Source organism: Sceloporus occidentalis, unplaced genomic scaffold (assembly GCF_023333645.1).
Source record: "Sceloporus occidentalis isolate IW3139 unplaced genomic scaffold, rSceOcc1.0.p SCAF_556, whole genome shotgun sequence".
Classification (NCBI taxonomy): domain Eukaryota; kingdom Metazoa; phylum Chordata; class Lepidosauria; order Squamata; family Phrynosomatidae; genus Sceloporus; species Sceloporus occidentalis.
Window position 1 is genome coordinate 55,103 of NW_028317536.1, and position 22,738 is coordinate 77,840.

The window sequence follows — 22,738 nt, forward strand, 5'->3', positions numbered from 1 at the left end:
TGTGAATGAATTATGTGAATGTTTGTGCGTATGATAGATGTTTAATGGATTTGTGGAAAGGCAAAGATGGCACAAGCAGGGTGTTTGAGCCCAGTTGCAGGGGATACTAGGGAGTCTGTCTGTACCCCTTGATGCATCTTGGTAGGCAGGCACACAACAGGACGTAACCAAGTACCGGGTAAGTAGCGGGGTCAGGGGAAACCAAGTACCGGGTAAGTAGCGGGGTCAGGTGAAACCAAGTACTGGGTAAGTAGTGGGGTCAGGGGAAACCAAGTACCGGGTAAGTAGTGGGGTCAGGTGAAACCAATTACCGGGTAAGTAGTGGGGTCAGGTGAAACCAAGTAGCGGGGTCAGGGGAAACCAAGTATACACACATATATATATATATACTCTAAGTATATAAAAAGATCTCCAGACCGTCCAAGTCACCGATTGGCTGATCCTAAACTGCCTGCCTAGTAATCCAGAGGAAGGCAGGAAACGTCGTCACGGATTCCAAGCAAAACAATCCTTCCTGAGCTTCCTGATCGGGGAGGAATCACAGATCCGCACAAACATTGGTTTAGGAGCTCAGTTCTCAGAAGATCCTCCGCCTACCTCTAAGCTGACACACTGCAGACTCCGCCTATTATGACACGCCCATGCTTAATGATGTAACATGGGTGTGGCTCTAACATGCCTTATATGGAAAACCTGCTTCTGTAACTCTGGTAAACACCCTGTAAAATGCATATAATAGCGCATTACTCTCAGTATATAATAAGATATAATAAACACCCTGTATAATGCATATAATAGCGCATTACTCTCAGTATATAATAAGATATAATAAACACCCTGTATAATGCATATAATAGCGCATTACTCTCAGTATATAATAAGATATAATAAACACCCTGTATAATGCATATAATAGCCCATTACTCTCAGTATATAATATATATAATAAACACCCTGTATAATGCATATAATAGCGCATTACTCTCAGTATATAAGATATAATAAACACTCTGTATAATGCATATAATAGCGCATTACTCTCAGTATATAATATATATAATAAACACCCTGTATAATGCATATAATAGCACATTACTCTCAGTATATAATAATATATGCATTATACAGTGTGTTTTATTTATTATATAATAGCGCATTACTCTCAGTATATAAAAAGATATAAATAGAAAATATAAACTGTCTCCAGACCGTCCAAGTAACTGATTGGCTGATCCTAAACTGCCTGCCTAGGGATCCAGAGGAAGGCGAAAAAACTTGGAGAATACGTTGTTAATGGATTCCAAGCAAAACAATCCTTCATGATCGGGGAGGAATCACAGATCCGCACAAACATTGGTCAGGAGCTCAGTCCTCAGAAGATACTCCACCTACCTCTCAGCTGACACACTGCAAGCTCTGCCTATTATGACACGCCCACGCTTTATGATGTAACATGGGTGTGGCTCTAACATGCCTTATATGGAAAACCTGCTTCTGTAACTCTGGTAAACACCCTGTATAATGCATATAATAGCGCATTACTCTCAGTATATAATATATATAATAAATAAAAACACCCTGTATAATGCATATAATAGTGCATTACTCTCAGTATATAATAAGATATAATAAACACCCTGTATAATGCATATAATAGTCCATTACTCTCAGTATATACCGTATTGGCTCGAATATAGGCCGCACCTTTTTCCCCCACTTTAAGTCTTTAAAGTGGGGGTGCGGCCTATATTCGCGGTCTAGCATGTCCCGGGCGTCGGGCAGGCAGCGGGGTTAGGATACAGATCCCCCGCAGCGGTGCAGGCTCTCTGATACGCTCAGACAGCCTCCCCTGCCGGCACTTCCCACGGGGGGAGTCCCGGCAAGGGAGATTGTTAAAGCACATCGTCCAGACGTGCCGGCAGCGAGAGGTTGTTTACGCTTGCATCGCCGCAGCCGGTAAAAGTCTGCACGATGTACGCTAACAATCTTCCTTGCCAGCACTTCCCACGGCAGAAGTGCCAGCACCGGAAGTTGAATAAGCGTACTGCGTAGATGTCCCCAGCCAGCCCTGCAAGACCCCTGGGAGTCTGCACCGGTAAGTCTAGGGAGGGGGGGGGACCTCTTGGGGGCAGAGTGGCAGCATATCTCAGGGGGGGATAGAGTGGCAGCATATCTCGGGGGGGGGCACATCTCGGGGGCAGAGTGCATATCTCAGGGGGGGATAGAGTGGCAACATATCTCGGGGGGGCAGAGTGGCAGCATGTCTGGGGAGGGCAGAGTGGCAGCATATCTGTTCCACTAAGTGTTTTTTTTTTTACTAAGAAATTTTTTTCTTTAAAACAGCACCTAACTTTTAGGGTGCGACCTTTATTCGGGTGCGGCCTATATTCAAGCCAATAGGGTAATAAGATATAATAAACACCCTGTATAATGCATATAATAGCGCATTACTCTCAGTATATAATATATATAATAAATAAAAACACCCTGTATAATGCATATAATAGCGCATTACTCTCAGTATATAATAAAATAAACACCCTGTATAATGCATATAATAGCGCATTACTCTCAGTATATAATAAAATAAACACCCTGTATAATGCATATAATAGCACATTACTCTCAGTATATAATAATATATGCATTATACAGGGTGTTTTATTTATTATATAATAGCGCATTACTCTCAGTATATAAAAATATATAAATAGAAAATATAAAAAGTCTCCAGACCGTCCAAGTAACTGATTGGCTGATCCTAAACCGCCTGCCTAGTGATCTAGGGGAAGGCGAAAAACTTGGAAAAAACGTTGTCAAGGATTCCAGGCAAAACAATACTTCCTAAGCTTCCTGATCGGGGAGGAATCACAGATCCGCACAAACATTGGTCAGGAGCTCAGTCCTCAGAAGATCCTCCACCTACCTCTGAGCTGACACACTGCAGGCTCCTATTATGACACGCCCATGCTTTATGATGTAAAGTGGGTGTGGCTCTAACATGCCTTATATGGAAAACTTGCTTACGTAACTGGTCAGGCTTTAGGAGGCAAAGTGGGCGTGGCTTGGTGCAGTTCTAACAAGCCTTATATGGGGAAAAAACAGCTTGGTGGCCCCACCATAAGTCTTGCAGGGGCCCCAGCATTATCGGTGCCGCCACCCCCCAGGAGCCCTCGGCATCAGAATAAATAATAAAAAGTTAGAAAAGGGAAATAAAGTAAAAGATCTGAAGTCTCTGTATTTTACGCCGAGACCCCCAGCCAGCAAGCAGCAAACGTCCCGCGTGGCCCAGTGTGTGAGATAGAATGTCATATCCAGGCCCGGACCGGCTACCCGGCGATGGTGGCCGCTACACACTCAAGTCTGTCACCGCAGCAGAACATCGGACCCTGCAGAGCGCGGCTGCATGAGAATAAAAATGTGATTTTCGCGGCTTCTAGAATCTCCAGATTCATAAAATCCACCCCGTTTGTGTTTTTTTAACCTAATTATTTTTGGTTGAAAAGAGAAGGGACTGTTTCACCTCTCGGAAACTGGGATCGGTGGCAGGCTGTGGCAGAGCCAGCTTTACCTAATCAGTTTTAGTCAGTATTATTCCCCCCCATTAAGTGGCTGCCTGAACCAATCAGCAACTTTATGGGAAGGAATAATACTGCAGATCCGGAGAACAGGGAGTTGGGACAGCTGCAAACACATGGTGGGGGGAGGAGTTCTTATATCTTTGCGTTTCTTTTTTTAATAGTTTCCGGGTTCTTTTACTGCATAAAATTATAAAATGTGTAAAAGTGACAGATCCGTTTGATACCGCGGCGTTCACGCTTCTAACTTCTCCATAATTTTACAATTTAAATGAAAACTGCTCCGGGGAGGAAAAATCCAGAGAAATGATACATTTATTTATTAACAGATAAAAGGAAGACTTTGTAGAAATGCTGAACCGCGCGGGTTTTCATGTAATAGACCGTATTTGCTCGATTATAAGTTGAGGTTTTCTATAGAAAAAAACCTTTTGAAAAATCAACCTCGTCTTATAATCGAGGTCGTCCTGTAATCAGACCTCAGATCAACCCCTATGATACCTCCGAATCCCAGCATCCTCAGCCGCATCTCCGCATGCACCAGGGGCGAATTCCAGCATCCGCCTCCACGGCCGAAACACCATCCCCCGCTTCAGCATTCTCAGCTGCGGCCGGATCACAGCATACGTCCGAAGCTCACACCACTGCTGTTGCGCGGGTCACGCTCACCCGACGCCGCTTCCATTTGTAAATTACGTGCCATATCCCTGCCTATAATTCTATGCAAATCAGTCCTAGTGAACTACATTTCCCATGATTCCCAGGGTGTCTTAAGCCTGACTGAGAATTATGGGACACGTTGTTCCTATAGATGTGCTATTCCTATCTGAGCCACTGACTGGTGATCAAGAAAAATCAAAACAAAAAAAAAAACACTACACATGCAATAAGATATTACAAAACCAGTGGTTTTGATTTTTCCCCCCCAATAAGGGTAGTCTTATATTCAGGCATTTTCGTTTTTTCCCCCAAAATAAGATCCAAAATTTAAAGGGTCGTCTTATAATAGAGCAAATATGGTAGTTTGAATGCTGTGTTGAAGACATATTTATCATCGTGAAATAAGATATGCCACGCTCCATTTTTCAATGGGGGGGGGACACAGAAAAAACCCTGCCCCCGCCACCAAATTTTTCCAGCCCTTCCCCCATCTCTATACAGCAAACCCTTGTGTTAGACATTTGCCCCCCAAAACACTTGTTTCTGAGAATAAACCTGAAATTGTTAAAACGTTAAGAGCCCCAACCCAAAAAGTGGTAAAAATGGAACAAACCTGGGTTTTCCTTTGGCAACGCACTCAAATATCTCAATACAGACCCCTCGCGTACACCCACAGACTCATAACACACAAAGTAACCCTCGGTGTTTAGTGCTATACATTTACACAAGACAAACAAAAAAAACACAACAATAAATTGGGAAGTTTATTCTGTTTATTTGAATAAATTTTTAAATAACAACTGAAGTATAGATGGCGCCGAACGCACTCAGAAGCAAATTCTTTAATGTTTTGCAGTCCTGAATCTCTGAACCTACAATCTATAAAAAAAAAAAGAAAAAAGAAAGAAATGGGAAAAAAAAAAGGCTTGTTCCGCACAAAAACACCCTTTTAAATTTTTATTGGTTTTATATATATATATATATATAGTATGTAGATCTCATTAAAGGTTTTATAAATCAAAAAATACCTATTCTGTCAACCTAGGTCAGCAATTTTATTTTTTATTATTCAGAATTTTAGTAAAGACACTGTAAACCTAAATATTAAAGAAACGCATTTTTTTTTATAGCTTGTTATGGCGTGCATAAACATTACACTCCATTTATATCAAAAATATTTTATTTAGAATTTACAGTTCAAGTGAAAATTGTACAAGTCCTCTTTTAAATACAATTTCATCTTTTTTAACTGCACAAATTTTACAAGAAAAAAAAAAAAATTCACACATGAAAACTGTGCAGGTATACAAAATTCAAATACGAAAATGTATTCAGTAACTGAATGATACCCGAGGACCCTGCCCCAGTTCAGTTCCAGGAACGCCATCGGCCTTGGCAGACTCGGCTAATGCAGCGGCGTGTCGGACTCGGTGGGCTCCGGTTTGATTTCGGCGAGGAGCGGGATGGTTTCGCTGCAGCTCGTGACGGGCGCCTCCGACGGCTCTTCCTTTACGGTGACGGCCGGCAAAGGCTCCGGCTCTTCCTCCTTCACCAAGGTTAGCATGGCATTGAGCGGGTTTTCCAGCAGAGTTTTACTAGGCGATGGCGTGTTATCCAAAAACGACGACGTCTGCAAAGAAAGTCCGTTTAGTTTTTAAGACCAGGAAGGGCAGCAGAGGGTAACACAATGGCACTGAAGCACAAGGCAAGCCATACAGGAGTTGCTTCAATTATCAGATTAGAAATACAGCAGCGATATAAAAGCTTCATCATACAATTCACAGGAATTCCAGCCAGGTTGCCCTTTCAGCAGATTAAATGTTTTATTAATCGAAGCTAAGCCGGCCGAACAGGATGTGGATCGCGATATCAGCCGGCATCGTCTGGGACGCGCGATGGATTTCTGCAGCTGATAGCCGATTAAAGCAGCCAGGCGAGGGATGAAACGGCTTTATTGTAAGGATGAGGAAGCCGTGGCCCCTAAGCAGCCTAAAGCACCGTGTATACTGTCGTAACGGGCAATCACACTGCCGTATCACGGTATCTGCGAATGTAACGCCTCGTTATACAAACTACTGATAGAGAGAAAACTAAACTTACATTTTTATAATCATCGTAGCACGAAGGGTGATAAATCTGTGAAGAGATCAAAGCATATTTTAGATAAATAAGAGGACCCCCCCCCTGAGAGAAATCCAGCTCTTAAATATCTGCACCCCCTGGAACTCGCGATCGTTACCTTGTCGTTGACGCGCATGGCGTTTCTGAGGTGCCATTCCTCCTCCTCTTCATCCCAGTACTGCTCAAACTGTTCCTGACAGATCTCACAAAGCTGGGGAGGAAAACAAGCAACCAAGTCAGGCGACAGAAACCGTTCTCGCCGACACTCGATACCCACACGGCCCGGGCACGAGAGGACAGCTGGGGGGCCGATATCCAGCACCCACCCTGAATAAAAAGGTTACGGGATCCAAGGAACGAGACCAGGAACAGATACTGACACGGGGAGCACTTTGCCTTAAACATTAACACAAAGCATTACAAATCCTAATGTAACTCCTCCCACTTACCATCCAATTATATATATATATATATATATATATATATACACACACACACACATATACATATTATACACACACACACACACATATATACATATATATACACACACACATATTACACACACACATTATACACATATATACATATATATATATATATACACACACACACATATACACACACACACACATATATATATACACACACACACACACAATTATATATGTACACACAGCTATAGGATTGGCACAAAATCCATCTGAAGAGAAAGCTGAACCCCCCCTAATCTTTAACCGTTTGCATGCCACATTAATGGAGTTACCCGAAGGCCCCCTACCTCATCAGACCCTGCGGGTCCAGCCACCACGCTCTGGAACTCCTTTTCTTTGGCAGCTTCTTGAGTTTTTAAGATGACCTCCTCGTGTACCTTTTCAAAAAAGTTGCTCTTGGCCCTTTCCTCCAAATCCGCGATTTCCTCAAATTCGATCCAGTCCTGTGGGGAGGAAAAAATAAATAAATACAACTAATCTACAGAAAGAAAATACAAGCATCTACAACCACATCACACAATAACCACAAACTGTTATTGAATTAGACAATCCTGTGTGCAAAGGGGTGGAAACACCGTACAAATATACAAGAACATGCGCTGCGCACCCGAAATCAGACGTGCGCGAACGGCAAGTAAAAAAAGAGCCCGTCCTGACGCACAGGTCTATTTAGAGAGGCGAAGCTAATAAACACACATTCGATAACGTCTCGCTGAGTGATTGCTCACCTCGGAGGATAAAAATAATTACCTGGATGACATGCTGGAGAGTACAGCTAAGCTGCTATAATACCCCCCCCCACGCACTCCACTAATAAACACAAACAATAATAATAACTATTTTGCCGATTTGCTAATTTTGTACGGCCGCCCCAAATCCCCGACTCACCTGCAGACTGTAGTACCAGCGGCGGTGGGTTATTTTCCTGCTGACGTCTTTCTCTGTTCGGTTCTGCCGGTAATGCCAGTCCAGGTGATCGGCGTACACGTCCGTCTGAGACTTTGTGAAACGCATGCCGCACGAGTAGCACTGGATTCCGGTGTACAGGCGGTTAATAATACTGTCGTATCGGCTGCAGACAAACAACGCTTTCATTAAGTAGTCATGGCGTCATTTACATAATCAATGCTATGTCTGCTGCACGCAACCCGTTAAAAGCGGGCTAACGAGACACAGAACTTCTCAAGATCAGAACTCCGCCGGCGGAGCTGCAAGGCAGAGAGGCAGGCGTCTGACCGGTCATCAGACCAGAACACAGCTAGACATTACCCCAAAGAGGCCGACCTTAATGTATACAGGGCTCCTTAAATGATGCATACGGGTAATATGTAAGGGGGGGGGGTCATACTTATCTATTCTAGAACCTACAGAAAGAAAAAGAAAACCTGAAAGCCGTAAAACACTAAAAAGCTTCAACAATTTCCTTAAATGAAGATTTTTGTTTTAACAAATCATAGGGCGTCAAACTATTTTCTCACGGAGGAAGGCGGTCCCGCGCATTCGCACAGAAAAACTGTTGCGTGAGAAAGACCCTCTTTATGCATACCGCTTCAAATCTTCCATGGTAAAAGACGTAAGATCGGGAACACTGTTGTCCTCGGCGGGCTCATCCTCCTCTTCATCAGCAGCAGCAGCAGGCTGTGAAGGCGGCTCCACCACTTCAGGCGACTCCATCGTTGATTCTAGATGAAAATTTAACGAATAAAACCACCGCAAGCTACCCCGGAAATGACACGGACAGAACCGCTGCTGACCGACGCGGGTAACGCCGGGTTAAAAGGGTGGAGAAAGAAGAAGAACGATAAACTTACGACTTGAAGCTTCACTCTGCGACAGCTTAAGGATTCCGGTTGACAAGAGCTTGGAGAAGAGCTCGTTAACATCAACCTGACCCAAGTGATTCTCCGGAAAGGGAAACGCGCCGGCTGGAGGGAGGAAGAAACAAAAGTCATTCGTGAGAAGAGACGGCGGATACACACGGGTTCTTGCGAACAGCGTTACAACTCGGCATCGCGCGGAGAAGAGCCTCATTAAAGCCCAGCCTGTTGTACATCGCCCTGGCTCCGAGAGCCACACATGCTTCACACACCATCGCAGAGAGCCACACAAAGAGAAGTATAAATCAGCGCATACCCTGCTGGTTGTTGACAAATACTCCTGCATTTGGTCCTTGTGCCGGGGGCGCGAATGTCTGCTCGGGATTGTAAAGGGCCGGCTGCACCATTCCTCCTAGAGTCGGGAACTACAAAGATAGAAGGAAGAGTTTATTTAGCAGCCAACAGCTTGGGGAGAGACAGGTTCCTCGCATAGACGATCTGACATTGTGAGCCACATCAAGACAACACAGGCCGCAAATAAACGTACCGGCTGATTTGGTTGCAAGTTTCCCACCGGCACGTTGTTAAAGCTGCCGAACTGAGGCCCTTGAGGATTTTTGTCATCAAAATACGGTCCCGGCGGCCTGACCTGGTTAGGAAAACACTGGACACCAGGAGCGGCGAAGTTCGGACCTTGTGACATCTCAAAGCGCTGCTCTTGTCTTTGGAATGGCATTCCTTGAGAGGGTCCATGAAACACGTTTTGATGTTCAGGATAAGGACCGGTCTGACCATAAGGTGGCGCGTTTTGCCTGATAGCAGGTGGATTTACATCATACGGTGGCCTTTGGTGGCCAATAGGCATTTCAAACCGCATCTGTTGGTTATGTCCATCAAACCTTTGAGACAGAGGTCCGTCAAAACGTGGCTGCATTTGCAGAGGCCCGTCAAACCTCGGCTGTGTCTGATGTCGCGCAGGTCCGTCAAATCGCTGGCAAGGTTGCACATGTGGCATATCAAATCCCGACATGAGGGGTGGTTGACCCTCAAATCTATTAATGGGCACGCCATCGAATCTTGGAGCTCCGTCAAATCTTGGACCACCTTGCCCCATTGGTGCATCAAATCTCATTATAGGTTGTGGACCAGGTCCATGGTCGAACCTTGGAGGGTGATCAAATCTCGGTCCTGGAGGCCCATCAAACCGCCCTGAACCCACTGACTGTCCTGCATTGTCAAATCCCATTGGTTGTTCAAATCTCATTGGTGGGCCCTGCACACCATCGAATCTTTGCTGCAAGAACGGTAGCCTCGGTGATCCGCCGTACCTCTGCGGGCCTACAGCACCTTCAAACCGCTGAGGGCCTAACGTCTGCCCTCCATCAAATCGCTGCACGCCTAAAGGTTGACCTTGCGAAAGTTCTAATCTTTGAGGGCCCATAGGGATGTTAGGGGCAACTACCTGGTTCTGTCCACCTTCAAACACCGGGCCATCAATTGCACTGCCTCCTCTGGGCTCAAAAAGTGCATCAACCGGCTGCACAGGCATCGCTTCAAAACACTGAGGTCCAGCCTGGCTCCCTGATGTGGCTTCAAACTGCATAGACGTGTTTGCAGGAGAACCCTCTCTAAGGCTGGATATATTTGAAGGCTCTTCAAAAGCTTTATTCGCGGGTCCATCCACCCTGGTAGGAGGTACCCTTAGCGGGACATCGTGCATTGGTCTTATTTCATCAAGTAAAGCGCAATGTTTGGAATTAGGCTCTTTCCCAATCATTCTCAAATCCGGGCTGTCGCCGAAAGGCGCCTGATCCAATTCCTCATACCGGGATCTTTTAGGCTCGCTGAAAGGTAGTTTCTCTCGTAATCCTTAAAAGAAAGCAAGAGGCTTATTAACCAAATGGCAAGCAGTACGTTCGGGTCACAAAAGTATGGAAACATACAAATCCCGGGAATCAAACCAATGGTTTTGTTTATATGGGCCGTTTGCATCCCTTTGCTCACAAACAATAAAACGTAAATATATGTACACCGGAACATACCTTTGGCGAGCTCTCGCCGTTCCTCGTGTCTTCGGTGACCGTCGATAAGCGCGTCCTCTTCGTGTGGCCTTGCGCCCGGTACCGGAGATATGCGCCTGTGTCTCTCTGGAAACTGCTCGTTCCTTCCGCCATATTCACCTTCGTGCCCCGGAGGAACTAAGTCATCAAGCTGGAAATCCATATATTCCGAGTCCGAGAAATCACGCCCCGAGAGGGGATGCTGAACTTGTGTCCGTCTCAGTCTGGCTTTGTGCTCATAGTAGGTCAGCTCGGCGTTGGAGAGAAGAGGCTTTTTGCGCGCCCCCCCCTTGCCCTCCGTCGTGGGACTATCCCACACATTACATCTCTGCTTTTCTTCTTGATATTGAAAGAGCTGACGAATCTGGTGAGCGACGACAAGGAACTCATCTTGTGTTATTTCTCCGGACGCCAACCTCTCGTTCGCCTGTAGAGATAAAATATAAACATATATAACTTTCCTAGTCTTTTGGGTTCAGCTCACAGAACATGTGAATGGACTTCCAAACCCCCGACTTACCTTTTGGAGCAGCTCTCCTTTACTCGCACTCGTCAACTCCTTTGGAATCTTTAGGTTGGCATCGACACTTAAGAAAGGTTGTTGCTTTGGCGTCCGGGGAGACTGCACGCCGTTATTACCGGGCCAGCTATCTCTGTGTCTCGCGTACGAGCTCCTGTTACCCAGCGGGTGGTCATCTTTCTGTGGACTGGAAAGAAATTCACAGTAAGCGACCTGGGAATACACTTCTGAAAGGGCCACACGACATATTTCGCTACCTAGACTGAAATATAGAACACAGACTAAGAAATACACATCGGGGTAATACAGCTCAGCTCTACAGATGAGTCGACCGGTACCCCCGAGCCGGCAGTAGACCGGGACACCAACATCAAGTTCCCCTCCACTAATTTACGACTTGGGACCCAAGGAACGAGCGCCGGCGGGCAACTTAAAATACATTTATATAGTGTGTAGCCGCTTACGTTTTATTTTCCTCCCAGCTACACCTCCGCTTGCTAGGCTTTGACCCTTGCCATCCGTCCGTATTCTCTTTCGGGTCAGAATTGGGCTTGTTGGAAAGCGGAGCGGCGGGATCCGGCAGCTTTTCCTCGGAGGTCCTCTTCTGCCGCCTGCCGTCGCGAGCATCTGCTTTGGCGCTCCTTTTATTTCTTTCGTCCCGTGCGCTTGGCGGGAAGTCTTCCGCGTGAGACGGTTTATTCGCGGGAGGGCGCAGCTTGCCTATTTTTAGCAGAGAAGGAATCGGAGATAGGCTCCGCTGTCGCCTTTTAGGAGACCTTCTCTCCCGTCGCTTGGGGGAATGCAGCGGAGATCGTGACCTAACTCGGTTGTTCACCCGTCCGGATTTCGAGGCCATTTTATCGGAGTCAGCATTCGATTCGTTTTTCTGCACGACCCCGTTTACAAGTTTATTCCGGTTTCCAGCGGGCCGGTGCTCTGTGGACTTGTGATCCTCTTTCTTCTCCGCGCTTTTCCTTTTCTCCTTTGCGTCTCCCTCTTTCTCGTCCGTTTTATCGCCGAGGTGTTTCCGCAATCTCGGATCTCGTCTAATTAATTCAGGGTCCCTGGGGCTTTCTGCGCTCTGGGACTTCAAGTGCGGTATTTTTGCTTTCAGAGGCGACGGCGTCATGGACTTGCGTTTCAACTCTGCCTGCAGAGTTTCTCTTTTTGCGGGTTTTTCACCGGATTTCGGCTTTTCTGGTTTCGAGAAGCTCGGTTTTTCGCTCGATAAAGGCTTAGCAGCTTTATTCTCTGTCGGACTCACGGAGGTCGACTTCGCGTCTTTTTTGTGACTTTGATCTTTAGCATGCGACGAGTGTTGGTTGGCATGCGACGAGTGCTGATTCACCCTTATAAGACGAGGGTCTCTGGTGGGCACTGGAGACTTGTCATGGGGTTTCTCGTGAGGCTGGGGTGGTCCTGGGACTCGGGTTTTTTCCGGATTCACCGGAGTTGGGTGAGGCGCTCTGGTAGGGAGGTGGTGAATTTCTGGAGCGGGATGCGGTTTCACGGGCACTGAAATGCTGCTTGCCTGAAAAGGAAGAAATACCAACAACGCTTTAGAACTATCACAAAATTCTTAAAAAAAAAAATAATAAATAATCCGTTTCAGATCACAAGACAAAAAAGTTGGTTAAAGTCCTTGATCCGACCCAAATAGGCCACAGTTTACTGCCATTGATGGAGATCACCAACAGGTGCGCCATCTTGGACTCACCAGTTGGGCTTTTGTCTGCTCTAGTTCCAGCTCCAACTTTTTCTGTTGAAGTTCCAATAACTGCTTTTGTTTCACCAACAGCTGCTGCCTGATGAGCTGCTCCTGAGACAGATGTTTCTGCGTCTCGGTATTATTGGGACGAGGCGGCGCGGGACTCGGTGGAGGGGCGGCTGCCGCGGGCGCCTCTTCCGACTGGAAAAGGAAAAAACGGGGGGGGCTTTTGTAAGCAACGACTTGGCCGACATGGGTTCCAAGACACGCAGACGGCCACGTACGGCGACCACAGAGAAAAGCCCTGTCCACACGCAGTAGATGTCGCCGCGAGTCATGCGCGAGCTACTTAGACCTAGAAAGGGCTTTAAGCAAACCACAGACTCATTGCACCAAACAAGAAACGAACATATACTCACTTTGTTGAGGAATTTGGGGTTAACGTGGATACTAGCCGTATTCACGTTGGGGGGCAGAGGTTTGACGGGCCAGGCCGGGTCTAAGGAGTTCACTCTCACATCAAGCGCAAACAATTTCTTTGAGGGGAAAATCTCATCCCAAGTCGAGCGTAATTTATACAAACTTTTCCTAGTGTTTTCGTCCACCTGAAAACAGAACAATTGCGTGGCTTGACAATTTACAATAAAACCGGAGAAAGGAACATGTCATGTATGAGCCCAAAAGGTACCGTTCTGCCCCAATTATCGCAGCTTACTCGGGGGCGTCAATAACCTTTAATAAACGCATTCGGCCGCATCTGTAAATAGTTTCCCAGGCTTTTAAGCCGAAACCCTCGCTAATCGATTCAGAAATTGACTAATTACCAAGTTCTATACATTTGAATCAGCGGTTGTTTTATTATCAGGTTTACATTTGCCTGTAAGGGTCACAAATCGTTGAAAAACGTTTGCAGAAGCCAACTTCCCACCATCGTTCCGAGGAAAGAGGTCGTTCCCTGCTTCCCAAAGCCGAGCCCTCTTGCTTTTTAACTGCAATTCTCGCGATCCTCAGTCAGTTCTAACACGGCTGAGAGTTATCTACAGACCCGAGCTCGTGTCAACGCGTTCCATAAAGTTACCGCGGGGCCCGACATGAAACTAGCACCCAGGTTCAAAGACGAGAAGCAGGAATGGTTGACGGATACCTTTTCAAAAACATTTACAAACGTAGAAACTAGGATTTTAGCAAAGGCTGCGAGGTAGTCTCTCCCGACGTTTTTTACAATGGAATCCATAAGGTACATGACCGGAAGCTTCTCCGTGGTAGGAGCCTAAATAAAAGAAAACTGATAAGGTTAATATGACAAAGCTATAGACCCCCGCAACGGCCCCCTGCCATCTGTATACAAACCACAACAAGCTATTACACGCCAAAGGTTTTATACGGTCCAAGTGTTGCAGACTGGAGAGGTTTTATTTATTTTTTATTCCGTTTTTCATTAAAGGGCCTCCAGCCTTTAGCATTACGTTATGGCGTCCATGGGGTCTTTTGGTAGACCGGGCAAATTATTTTTCTTAAGAGGCAAACAGTGGCAGCGGCGGCGTTTTCAGGAACTCCTTCAAACGTGTCCCTTCAAACTTAAGCGCTTTACGTCCCCGTCATCTGGATCCGTCTGGCATCTGCCGGCACCGAGCGCGGCCAAGAAACAGCGCTTGGCGAGTCCCAGAGAGAACGGTCCGGATGCGCAGAGCGTGAAAACGTCCCGAAGCCTCACATTTATCATTAAGATGCGACTCGTTCACACGGCTGCTTAACAGAGCGGTGTTAGCGTCCCCCAAAGACCCCCCCCCCGGTCACCCACTGCGTTGGCTCCTCGCTACCCTCAGAACTAATTAAATCCGAGTTCACAATATATATAATTTAACAAAAATAAAACGCAGAAAAGACTAGTAACTTGTTAAAATAACTCCAAATTGAACGAAAAAAAGTGGAAAAGCATTTATATAAAAATGCCGCGTTTCCAGACCGTCGCCGTGACGGAACACCTTCTCTGGAATACACTTTGTTTTCTTTTAAGTGTGTGTTTTGGGTGTTTTCTAAGGAAACCTGCGGAAACTGATAAACACCACAATCTGCCGCTTAATCTTTACAGAACGGGTTTAACCGCCTCGCTTATCCAGAGAGGGTTTTAAAAAACACTGATCAAAAAAAATAAAAATACAAATAAAATCTAACCCACTTTAACCCCCCCCCCCAATAACTTTCAGAGATCGTTCGACAAGCAGCGGAAGGACCTGGGTTAGCGTATGGCGTGTAGATAATTGTGTGTTCACGTGTGAAACCGTCATTGTGTGACCTCCGCGCGAGGGGGGGGGGACTTTTAAAAACGTCCACAAAGAAAAATGTTACCAGTGTGCAAAAAAAAAAATAAAAAAAAAATCGATTGTCTTTGTTTGCCGACATAAATCGGAAGCAGTTTTAAGCAACACAAGAAATCCCCGAAATGTCATTTACTGTGTTCAACCTCGTAAGAAACATCGCAAAGAGCACAAAAACAACGGTAAATAAAAAGACAAATACATATTTCATACATTTTATTTACAGATTGCAGCATTCCAGTCACACTTTTAAAAAAAAAAAAAGCCATTTATTAAATCGTATACTATAACTGAGCGATACACCTGAAGACAAGGAGCAGCGTGAGGATCCAGCGCACAGTAACGGCCGTTCAATAAAAGGGGTCCTCACATATAAATAAGGAGGTCTCCCGACACAGGAGCCGCCGGAAAGCAACGCTGGACAATGAGCCGTGGTACCTGTACATACGCGGGGAGGGGGCTGGGGGGGCAAAAACTATGCACTCTCTCGCCATCAAAGATGTTTGTTTCATCCGACAGAGCTCATGCGTGTCACGTTAGCATGTCTACAACATACGGGGGGGAGGGCCCCAAAGGACAGGTTCTTATAATGTATACTGATTCTGGGGTCATTTAGCAGTCCTCTAACGCTCCAAAATACAGTTAGAAGAAGTTTACGTATCAAACAAAAGTTTTGTATTTAATCATTTATTCATGATAAATTAATAATAATAAATACGGTCTACAATTAATCTACTCTGCAGCAGGAACACAAGCACCGGGGGGGACGTTTCCGCCGGTCCCCCCAACTCCTATCACACACTCTTCCCTGGAAAGAAATTATATTAGGGGCAAAGTCGCCATTAGGGGCAAAGTCGCCAGTGCGTTACTATGACGTTACCGGCTGAGCTCTGCTGAATGAACCAAAGCCATGAGGCGGCAGATTCCCGGCACGTTCCCGGCCACCTGCGGCTGCAATCTGTTGATATTCAGGGGCAAAAGAAAAGAAAAAAAGACCTCAATATATCAGACTGTGAAAGAAGACACCCGGTGAGCAATGAGGGGTTAAGTTTAAGAACACGCATGTTACATGTTTAGGTTGCGTCAGCAGATTTAAAAGGCTAGGGGACGTATGGGGATCATCTGATCGGCCGGCTCGTTAATGGCTGTGCTCTTTGGACTATTAAATAAAAATTACCAGACAAAAAAAGGCCCCATGATCTTTGCCCCAATTGCCCGGACATGGGCAGAGGGGGTGGGGTAATTACCGTCTCATCATACAAACCGAACCAGCACGGGCCTCAAAGAAACCAAAAGCAAATGGTAAGACAGTCTGATCAGCACGGTAAGCATTAGGGTTTCCGTTGGTTACCATGGTGATAAGACCATTTCACAAGCAAATCGATTCTGCTTATTACCCCCCCTCCCCCGGGAGATATGATGAGATGGAAACTACGATCAGGCCTTTGGCGTAATAATAATAAACGGGTGACCGGGTCACGGATCTTTTCACCAACAGACTGCAACCGCACGGCCTGCCGGGCACGGTGTGGAAATGGCCGCCTCGCCCGTGACGCCATGTTGGGGCAGCTCAGAGGCCTTTAGGACCGGACAAGACCCGGCGGCCGACAGAGATTTGCGAGCCAAAGATCGGGTTGGGGACCTTGGGAAGGGGCGCTGAGGGGGTCCCTACTACTAGAATTAAAGCGCTAAACTGCCCCTAAGAGGGTAAAATGGCGCTGGGAGTCACCGCGGCCGCCATGTTGTGGCGACGAAAAGGGCAAAGACCTGGGCGGCAGGAGAACTACTAAAGCAGGGGCTGGAGGCCTAGTTGATGAGGGCCGGGGAGCGGGGCTTCTCTACTGAGGGGCTCCAGGGGGGTGCTCGGCTATTTATGGGGGGTCGGCTATCCGCTGAGGGGCTCCAGGGAGCAGAGGGAGCAGAGGGAGGGGCGTTTAAAGAAATAAAATTCTTTTGTTATAAAAACCTTGGCGATTTGCGCTTCGATAAGACTGACGATATCCTTGGCGAACTGCACGTTCTCCTCGGCCAGGATGGTCAGCATGTTGATGTGGGGCTTGCTGTTGAAGGTCAGGTCCTCCAATGAGGACTGGTAATCCCTGCACGCGTCTTCCCGGGCGTCCGCCTCGGCCATGCTGTCGGTTGGGGTGTTGAGTCTCCGTGTTGGGGGTCTGTACGTAGCGCGGGCCCCACAGACCGTCGTTCGGGGCTCGGCGATCCCTCAACTAAACTGTAACAAAATGGCGACGGCAGGGAATAGGCAGAACTAGGAAAACACGCGGCGCGTCACTGGCAGCCTAAACGGCCCGCCCCCTCAGCCACCTCTGATTGGTAGCACGAGCTAGCGCCGCCCCTTCTTTGTAATTGGCTGGTACGGCCTGGGTGAGAGAGCGGAAGAGCGGCGCCTCGTGCAGTGACAGTCACCTCACGAGGCGGTTTCGAAATCCTGATAGGAAGTTTATAAATACTCCTATATACCAAATAAATACGCCTATATACCAAAAAATACTTGCAGATGCCAAATAAATCCCCGATATACCAAAAAATACTCTCAGATACCAAATAAATGCCCCTATATACCAAAAAATACTCCCAGATACCAAATAAATGCCCATATATACAAAAAAATACTTCCAGATGCCAAATACCCCTTTATGCCAAAATACCTCCAGATACAAAATAAATGCCCCTATATACCAAATAAATGCCCCTGTATGCTAAAAAATACCCCCATATGCCAAATAAATGCCCCTATATGCCAAATAAACGCCCCTACATACCAAATAAATACCACCAGATACTGAATACCCCAGATAGCAAATAGCCCAGATACCAAATAAATACTCCCTGATTCCAACTACCCCAGATACTAAATAAATGCCCAAGATACCGAATAACTCCAGATATCGAATAGCCCCAGATACCAAATACAAACCTCCTGATACTGAATACCCCAGATACCAAATATCCCCGGATAATAAAAATCGCTAGTTAGGCTGTTGAGCTTCACAAACTAAGAAGCGGCTGTAAGAAAATAGCAAGAGTGTTGAAAATGCCCATTTCCACCATCGGGGCGATAATTAAGAAGTTCCAGTCAGCTGGAAACGTTATCAATGAACACGGAAGAGGACGCGCGTCTATACTGCCTCAACGCACTGTGAAGAGGACGGTTCGAGTGGCCAAAAAAGTCTCAAAGGATCACAGCTGGAGAATTGCAAAAGTTAGTTGGGTCTTCGGGCCAGAAAGTCTCCAAAATGGCAATCCGAGGTCACCTACATCACCACGAGTGGTGTGGAAGGGTTTGAAGAAAAAACATGAAAACGTAACCATTTTCAGTTTGCCCGACACTACTAAAACTTTAAATGGGATCGGGTTCTATGGTCAGATGAAATCAAAATGGAGTTTTTTGGCGATAAACAGCAGAGGTGGGTTTGGCGCACGCAGAGGAAATATATGGAAAAGTACCTTGTGCCCACAGTTAAATGTGGTGGCCCTTTAACAGCATTTTGTTAGGATACATGGCATCGTGGGCTATATATATCGTGGATATTGAATATCAACAATTATTAAATGAACACCCGACTGCCTCAGGGCCGTGGTTGGACCTTCCAGCAGGACAATGATCCAAAACATACATCAAAAGTCAACACAAAAATGGTTTACTGACCAGTCTTCTGCGGGGTGAAGAGGAGAGCTCACCGGCGGCGGTGGCCTCGAAATTTGTATGGAGGAATGTATTCTCCAATCTCGTCCGGCATTATAGGGGGGGGATAAACCTGTGTTGTGTTTGATATCCACGAGAGCAGAGTATTTTTGAGGAAAAGATCAAAAGATTAACCCCTTAATGACAACACGAGTTTCTTACTCATAGTACATTTTGGGACAATGGCTATTTTAACATTTTTCGGTGTTGCTGTTTACATAGTAACATAGTTCATAAGGTTGAAAAAAGACCAAAGTCCATCAAGTTCAACCTATATACATATTGTGTCCCTACTGTGTTGATCCAGAGGAAGGCAAAAAAACCCTTATGAAGCAGATGCCAATTGCCCCATACCAGGGGGAAAATTCCTTCCCGACTCCAAATATGGCAATCAGAATAAATCCCTGGATCAACGTTCTGTCCCTATTAATCTAATATCCATAACTTGTAATATTATTGCTTTCAAGAAACACGTCCAGGCTCCTTTTGAACTCTTTTATTGAGTTTGCCATAACCACTTCCTCTGGCAGAGAGTTCCATAGTCTCACCGCTCTTACTGTAAAGAACCCCCGTCTGTGCTGGTGTAGAAACCTTCTTTCCTCCAACCGTAGAGGATGTCCCCTTGTTATAGATACAGTCCTGGGTATAAATAGGTCCTGGGAGTGATCTCTGTACTGTCCCCTTATATATTTATACATAGTTATTAAATCCCCCCTAAGCCGTCTTTTTTCCAAACTAAATAACCCTAATTCTGATAATCTTTCTGGGTACTGTAGTCCTCCCATTCCCCTTATTACTCTGGTTGCCCGTCTTTGAACCCTCTCCAGCTCCACTATATCTTTCTTGTACACTGGTGCCCAGTACTGTACACAGTATTCCATGTGTGGTCTGACTAGTGACTTGTACAGTGGTAGAATTATTTCCTTGTCGTGGGCATCTATGCCCCTTTTGATGCACCCCATGATTTTATTTGCCTTAGCAGCAGCTGCCTGACGCTGGTCGCTACAGGTAAATTTACTGTTAACTAAAACTCCTAAGTCCTTTTCCATGTCAGTCGTCCCCAGTGTTTTCCCATTTAATACATATTCCCAGCCTGGATTTTTCTTCCCCATGTGCATAACCTTACATTTATCTGTGTTGAACCTCATCTGCCACATCCCAGCCCAAGCCTCCAACCTATGCAGATCCATTTGTAATCGTGCACTGTCCTCTATTGTGTTAACCACGTTACAGAGCTTAGTATCGTCTGCAAAGATTGATACTTTACTATACAATCCCTCTACAAGGTCATTAATAAATATATTAAAAAGAATAGGACCCAAAACTGACCCCTGTGGTACCCCACTAGCAACAGTCACCCACTCAGAGTATGTACCATTAATAACCACCCTCTGTTTCCTATCACTGAGCCAGTTACTTACCCACATACACACATTCTCCCCCAGCCCAAGCATTCTCATTTTATGTACCAGCCTTTTATGTGGCACCGTATCAAATGCTTTGGAAAAATCAAGATATACGACATCCAGCGATTCACCCCGATCCAGTCTTGAGCTCACCTCCTCATAAAAGCTGATCAGGTTAGTTTGACAGGACCGATCCCTTGTAAACCCAATGCTGATATGGAGTCATACACTTATTTTCATTGAGATTCTCCAAAATAGCATCTCTTAGGAAACCCTCAAACAGTTTACACACAACAGAAGTTAAACTAACAGGCCTATAATTCCCCGGGTCACTTTTTGTCCCCTTTTTGAATATTGGCACAACATTTGCTATGCGCCAGTCCTGGGGAACAGACCCGGTCACTATAGAGTCCTTGAATATTAGAAATAGGGGTCTGTCTATTACATTACTTAACTCCCTTAGAACGCGGGGGTGAATGCCATCTGGACCTGGTGATTTGTCTATTTTGATTTTTTTTAGGCGGCACTGCACTTCTTCCTGGGTTAGACAGGCGACATGTACTGGGGCATTTATCTCATCCTGCTGTATATTACCTGGCATTTCATTTTCCTCTGTGAATACAGCAGAGAAGAATATATTTAATAGATTAGCTTTTTCCTGATCCCCGTCTATAACTTCTCCCTCATTACTTTTTAAGGGGCCAACGCTTTCATTTTTAACCTTTTTACTATTTATATAGTTAAAGAACATTTTGGGGTTTGTTTTACTCTCTTTGGCAATGAGTCTTTCTGTCTCCAATTTTGCTGCTTTTATCTGATTTTTACATATTTTATTTTTTTCCCGATAGCTTTTTAGTGCTTCCTCACTGCCTTCCTGTTTTAGTAGCTTAAATGCCTTTTTTTGCCATTTATTACCCCCTTTACATTTTTATTTATCCACATTGGTTTTCTCTTGTTCCTGACTCTTTTATTCCCATAGGGTTTAGCTGTGATTTTCTTCGTTCTCATTTTGTGCTCCCACACATATTATATATTGGGGTTTTTTTCAGGAAAGCAGGGCATTCTTTATATACCATTATTTTTTATCATATCATCTACTATAACAAAATGACTTTTTCTCACTTTAAAAAAAAATCTTTTACTCATCTGCAAAAACTAATGAAACAACCTGCTAAGTAGATTCTACTATTTGTCCTGAGTTTAGAAATACCCAATATTTTTATGTTTTTTTTTGCCTTTTTCTGCAAGTTATTGGGCAATAATTACAAGTAGCGTTTTGCTATTTCAAAACCATTTTTTCCCCAAATCTGATCAATCTGCCCCGTGTGCTATTTCAGGTATCATTGAGGCCGGCCAATGCAATTTACCCCATCAAACCATATATATTTTTGAAAACTAGACACCCCAAGGTATTTCAAATGCTGGTATTTTAACCCTTTCTATTCACCATATCTACCACCAACCTTTGTCAAACTTTATGGTAGTAAATTTTTTTTGTATTTTTTTCACACACGTTGTACTTCAGGTATAAATTTACCGCTCTTGGTATATGTCACTCCCAAACAACACCCCAATATGTGTTCCGCAACATCTCCTGTGTGCAGTGATACCCCACATGGGTAGGTAAAAGGCCACCTTTATGAGGTGTGTTTTTTTTTAGCCATTTAGACATCTTTTCAGTCTGTGCCCACGTCCCATATTTGGGACATCTTTGAAGCATTTTTGTGACGATAGCGCTAATTATAGGACTTGCTCATAAAAACTTTTTTGGTGACAGTGGGGAATTATTTTTACATGTTACCATATTTTTTTTCAATTTCTTTTTACTAATTGTGACGGATCGTCCTGTGCCCCAGACTGGACACATCCGCCTGTCAGCGCCTTCCCTCTCCCAGTAAGCGGACGCGCTGCGGCTGTCCGAAGAAAGCAGTCACAGACCAGCACTTCCCTCAATCATGAGACAGGACTTCATGCTTTGAGGTTAAAACAGAACTCTCTTTATTACAAACACACAGAACTTAAATACAATCTACATTCACTGTGCACCGAACCCAACCCCCAATCCCATCAGCCACATCCCATCACAAATCCCATCAGCCACATCCCCTCACAAATCCCATCAGCCACATCCCCTCACAAATCCCATCAGTATACAGGGGATGTATCAGGTGAGGGGATTAAGGGATGCAATGGGTTCCCCCACCTGTGTTATCCCCCCTGTAGTGCGGGGGCCGTCTGGGCAGACAGGGCTGTGCTGGCTGATTAAGAGCCCCAGCCAGATTATAGGATCGTCTCTTTGAAGGCTGGAGCTGCAGCCACATTTAAACAGGGTACAAATAAATATTATAATAAT

At 45.4% G+C, this 22,738-nt stretch overlaps 1 protein-coding gene across 1 annotated transcript; it reads right to left on the bottom strand.

Annotated features, from left to right (window-relative positions):
• Nucleotides 1-5,643: 5,643 nt before the first annotated feature.
• Nucleotides 5,644-17,410, bottom strand: LOC149271133 (pre-mRNA cleavage complex 2 protein Pcf11-like). The gene is made up of 16 exons (XM_089507593.1): nucleotides 17,243-17,410; nucleotides 14,103-14,228; nucleotides 13,378-13,563; nucleotides 12,968-13,159; nucleotides 11,715-12,781; nucleotides 11,251-11,437; nucleotides 10,713-11,157; nucleotides 9,218-10,539; nucleotides 8,987-9,095; nucleotides 8,680-8,778; nucleotides 8,400-8,535; nucleotides 7,742-7,925; nucleotides 7,141-7,296; nucleotides 6,478-6,570; nucleotides 6,339-6,374; nucleotides 5,644-5,868 (listed from the first exon to the last, which is right to left on the bottom strand). Exons 1-16 carry the CDS (start codon nucleotides 17,408-17,410, stop codon nucleotides 5,644-5,646), a joined length of 4,731 nt encoding a protein of 1,576 aa, XP_089363719.1.
• Between the last annotated feature and the right edge of the window lie 5,328 nt (nucleotides 17,411-22,738).

Bases quoted from the DNA above. Each gene is read 5' to 3' on its own strand.
- LOC149271133 (XM_089507593.1), bottom strand. From the start codon at position 17,410: ATGGCCGAGGCGGACGCCCGGGAAGACGCGTGCAGGGATTACCAGTCC. The intron at 7,926-8,399 runs GTATGCATAAAG...GTTTGTCTGCAG, and splicing joins ACCATGGAAGATTTGAAGCG to CCGATACGACAGTATTATTA. The intron at 5,869-6,338 runs GTAAGTTTAGTT...CTTTCTTTGCAG, and splicing joins GCTACGATGATTATAAAAAT to ACGTCGTCGTTTTTGGATAA.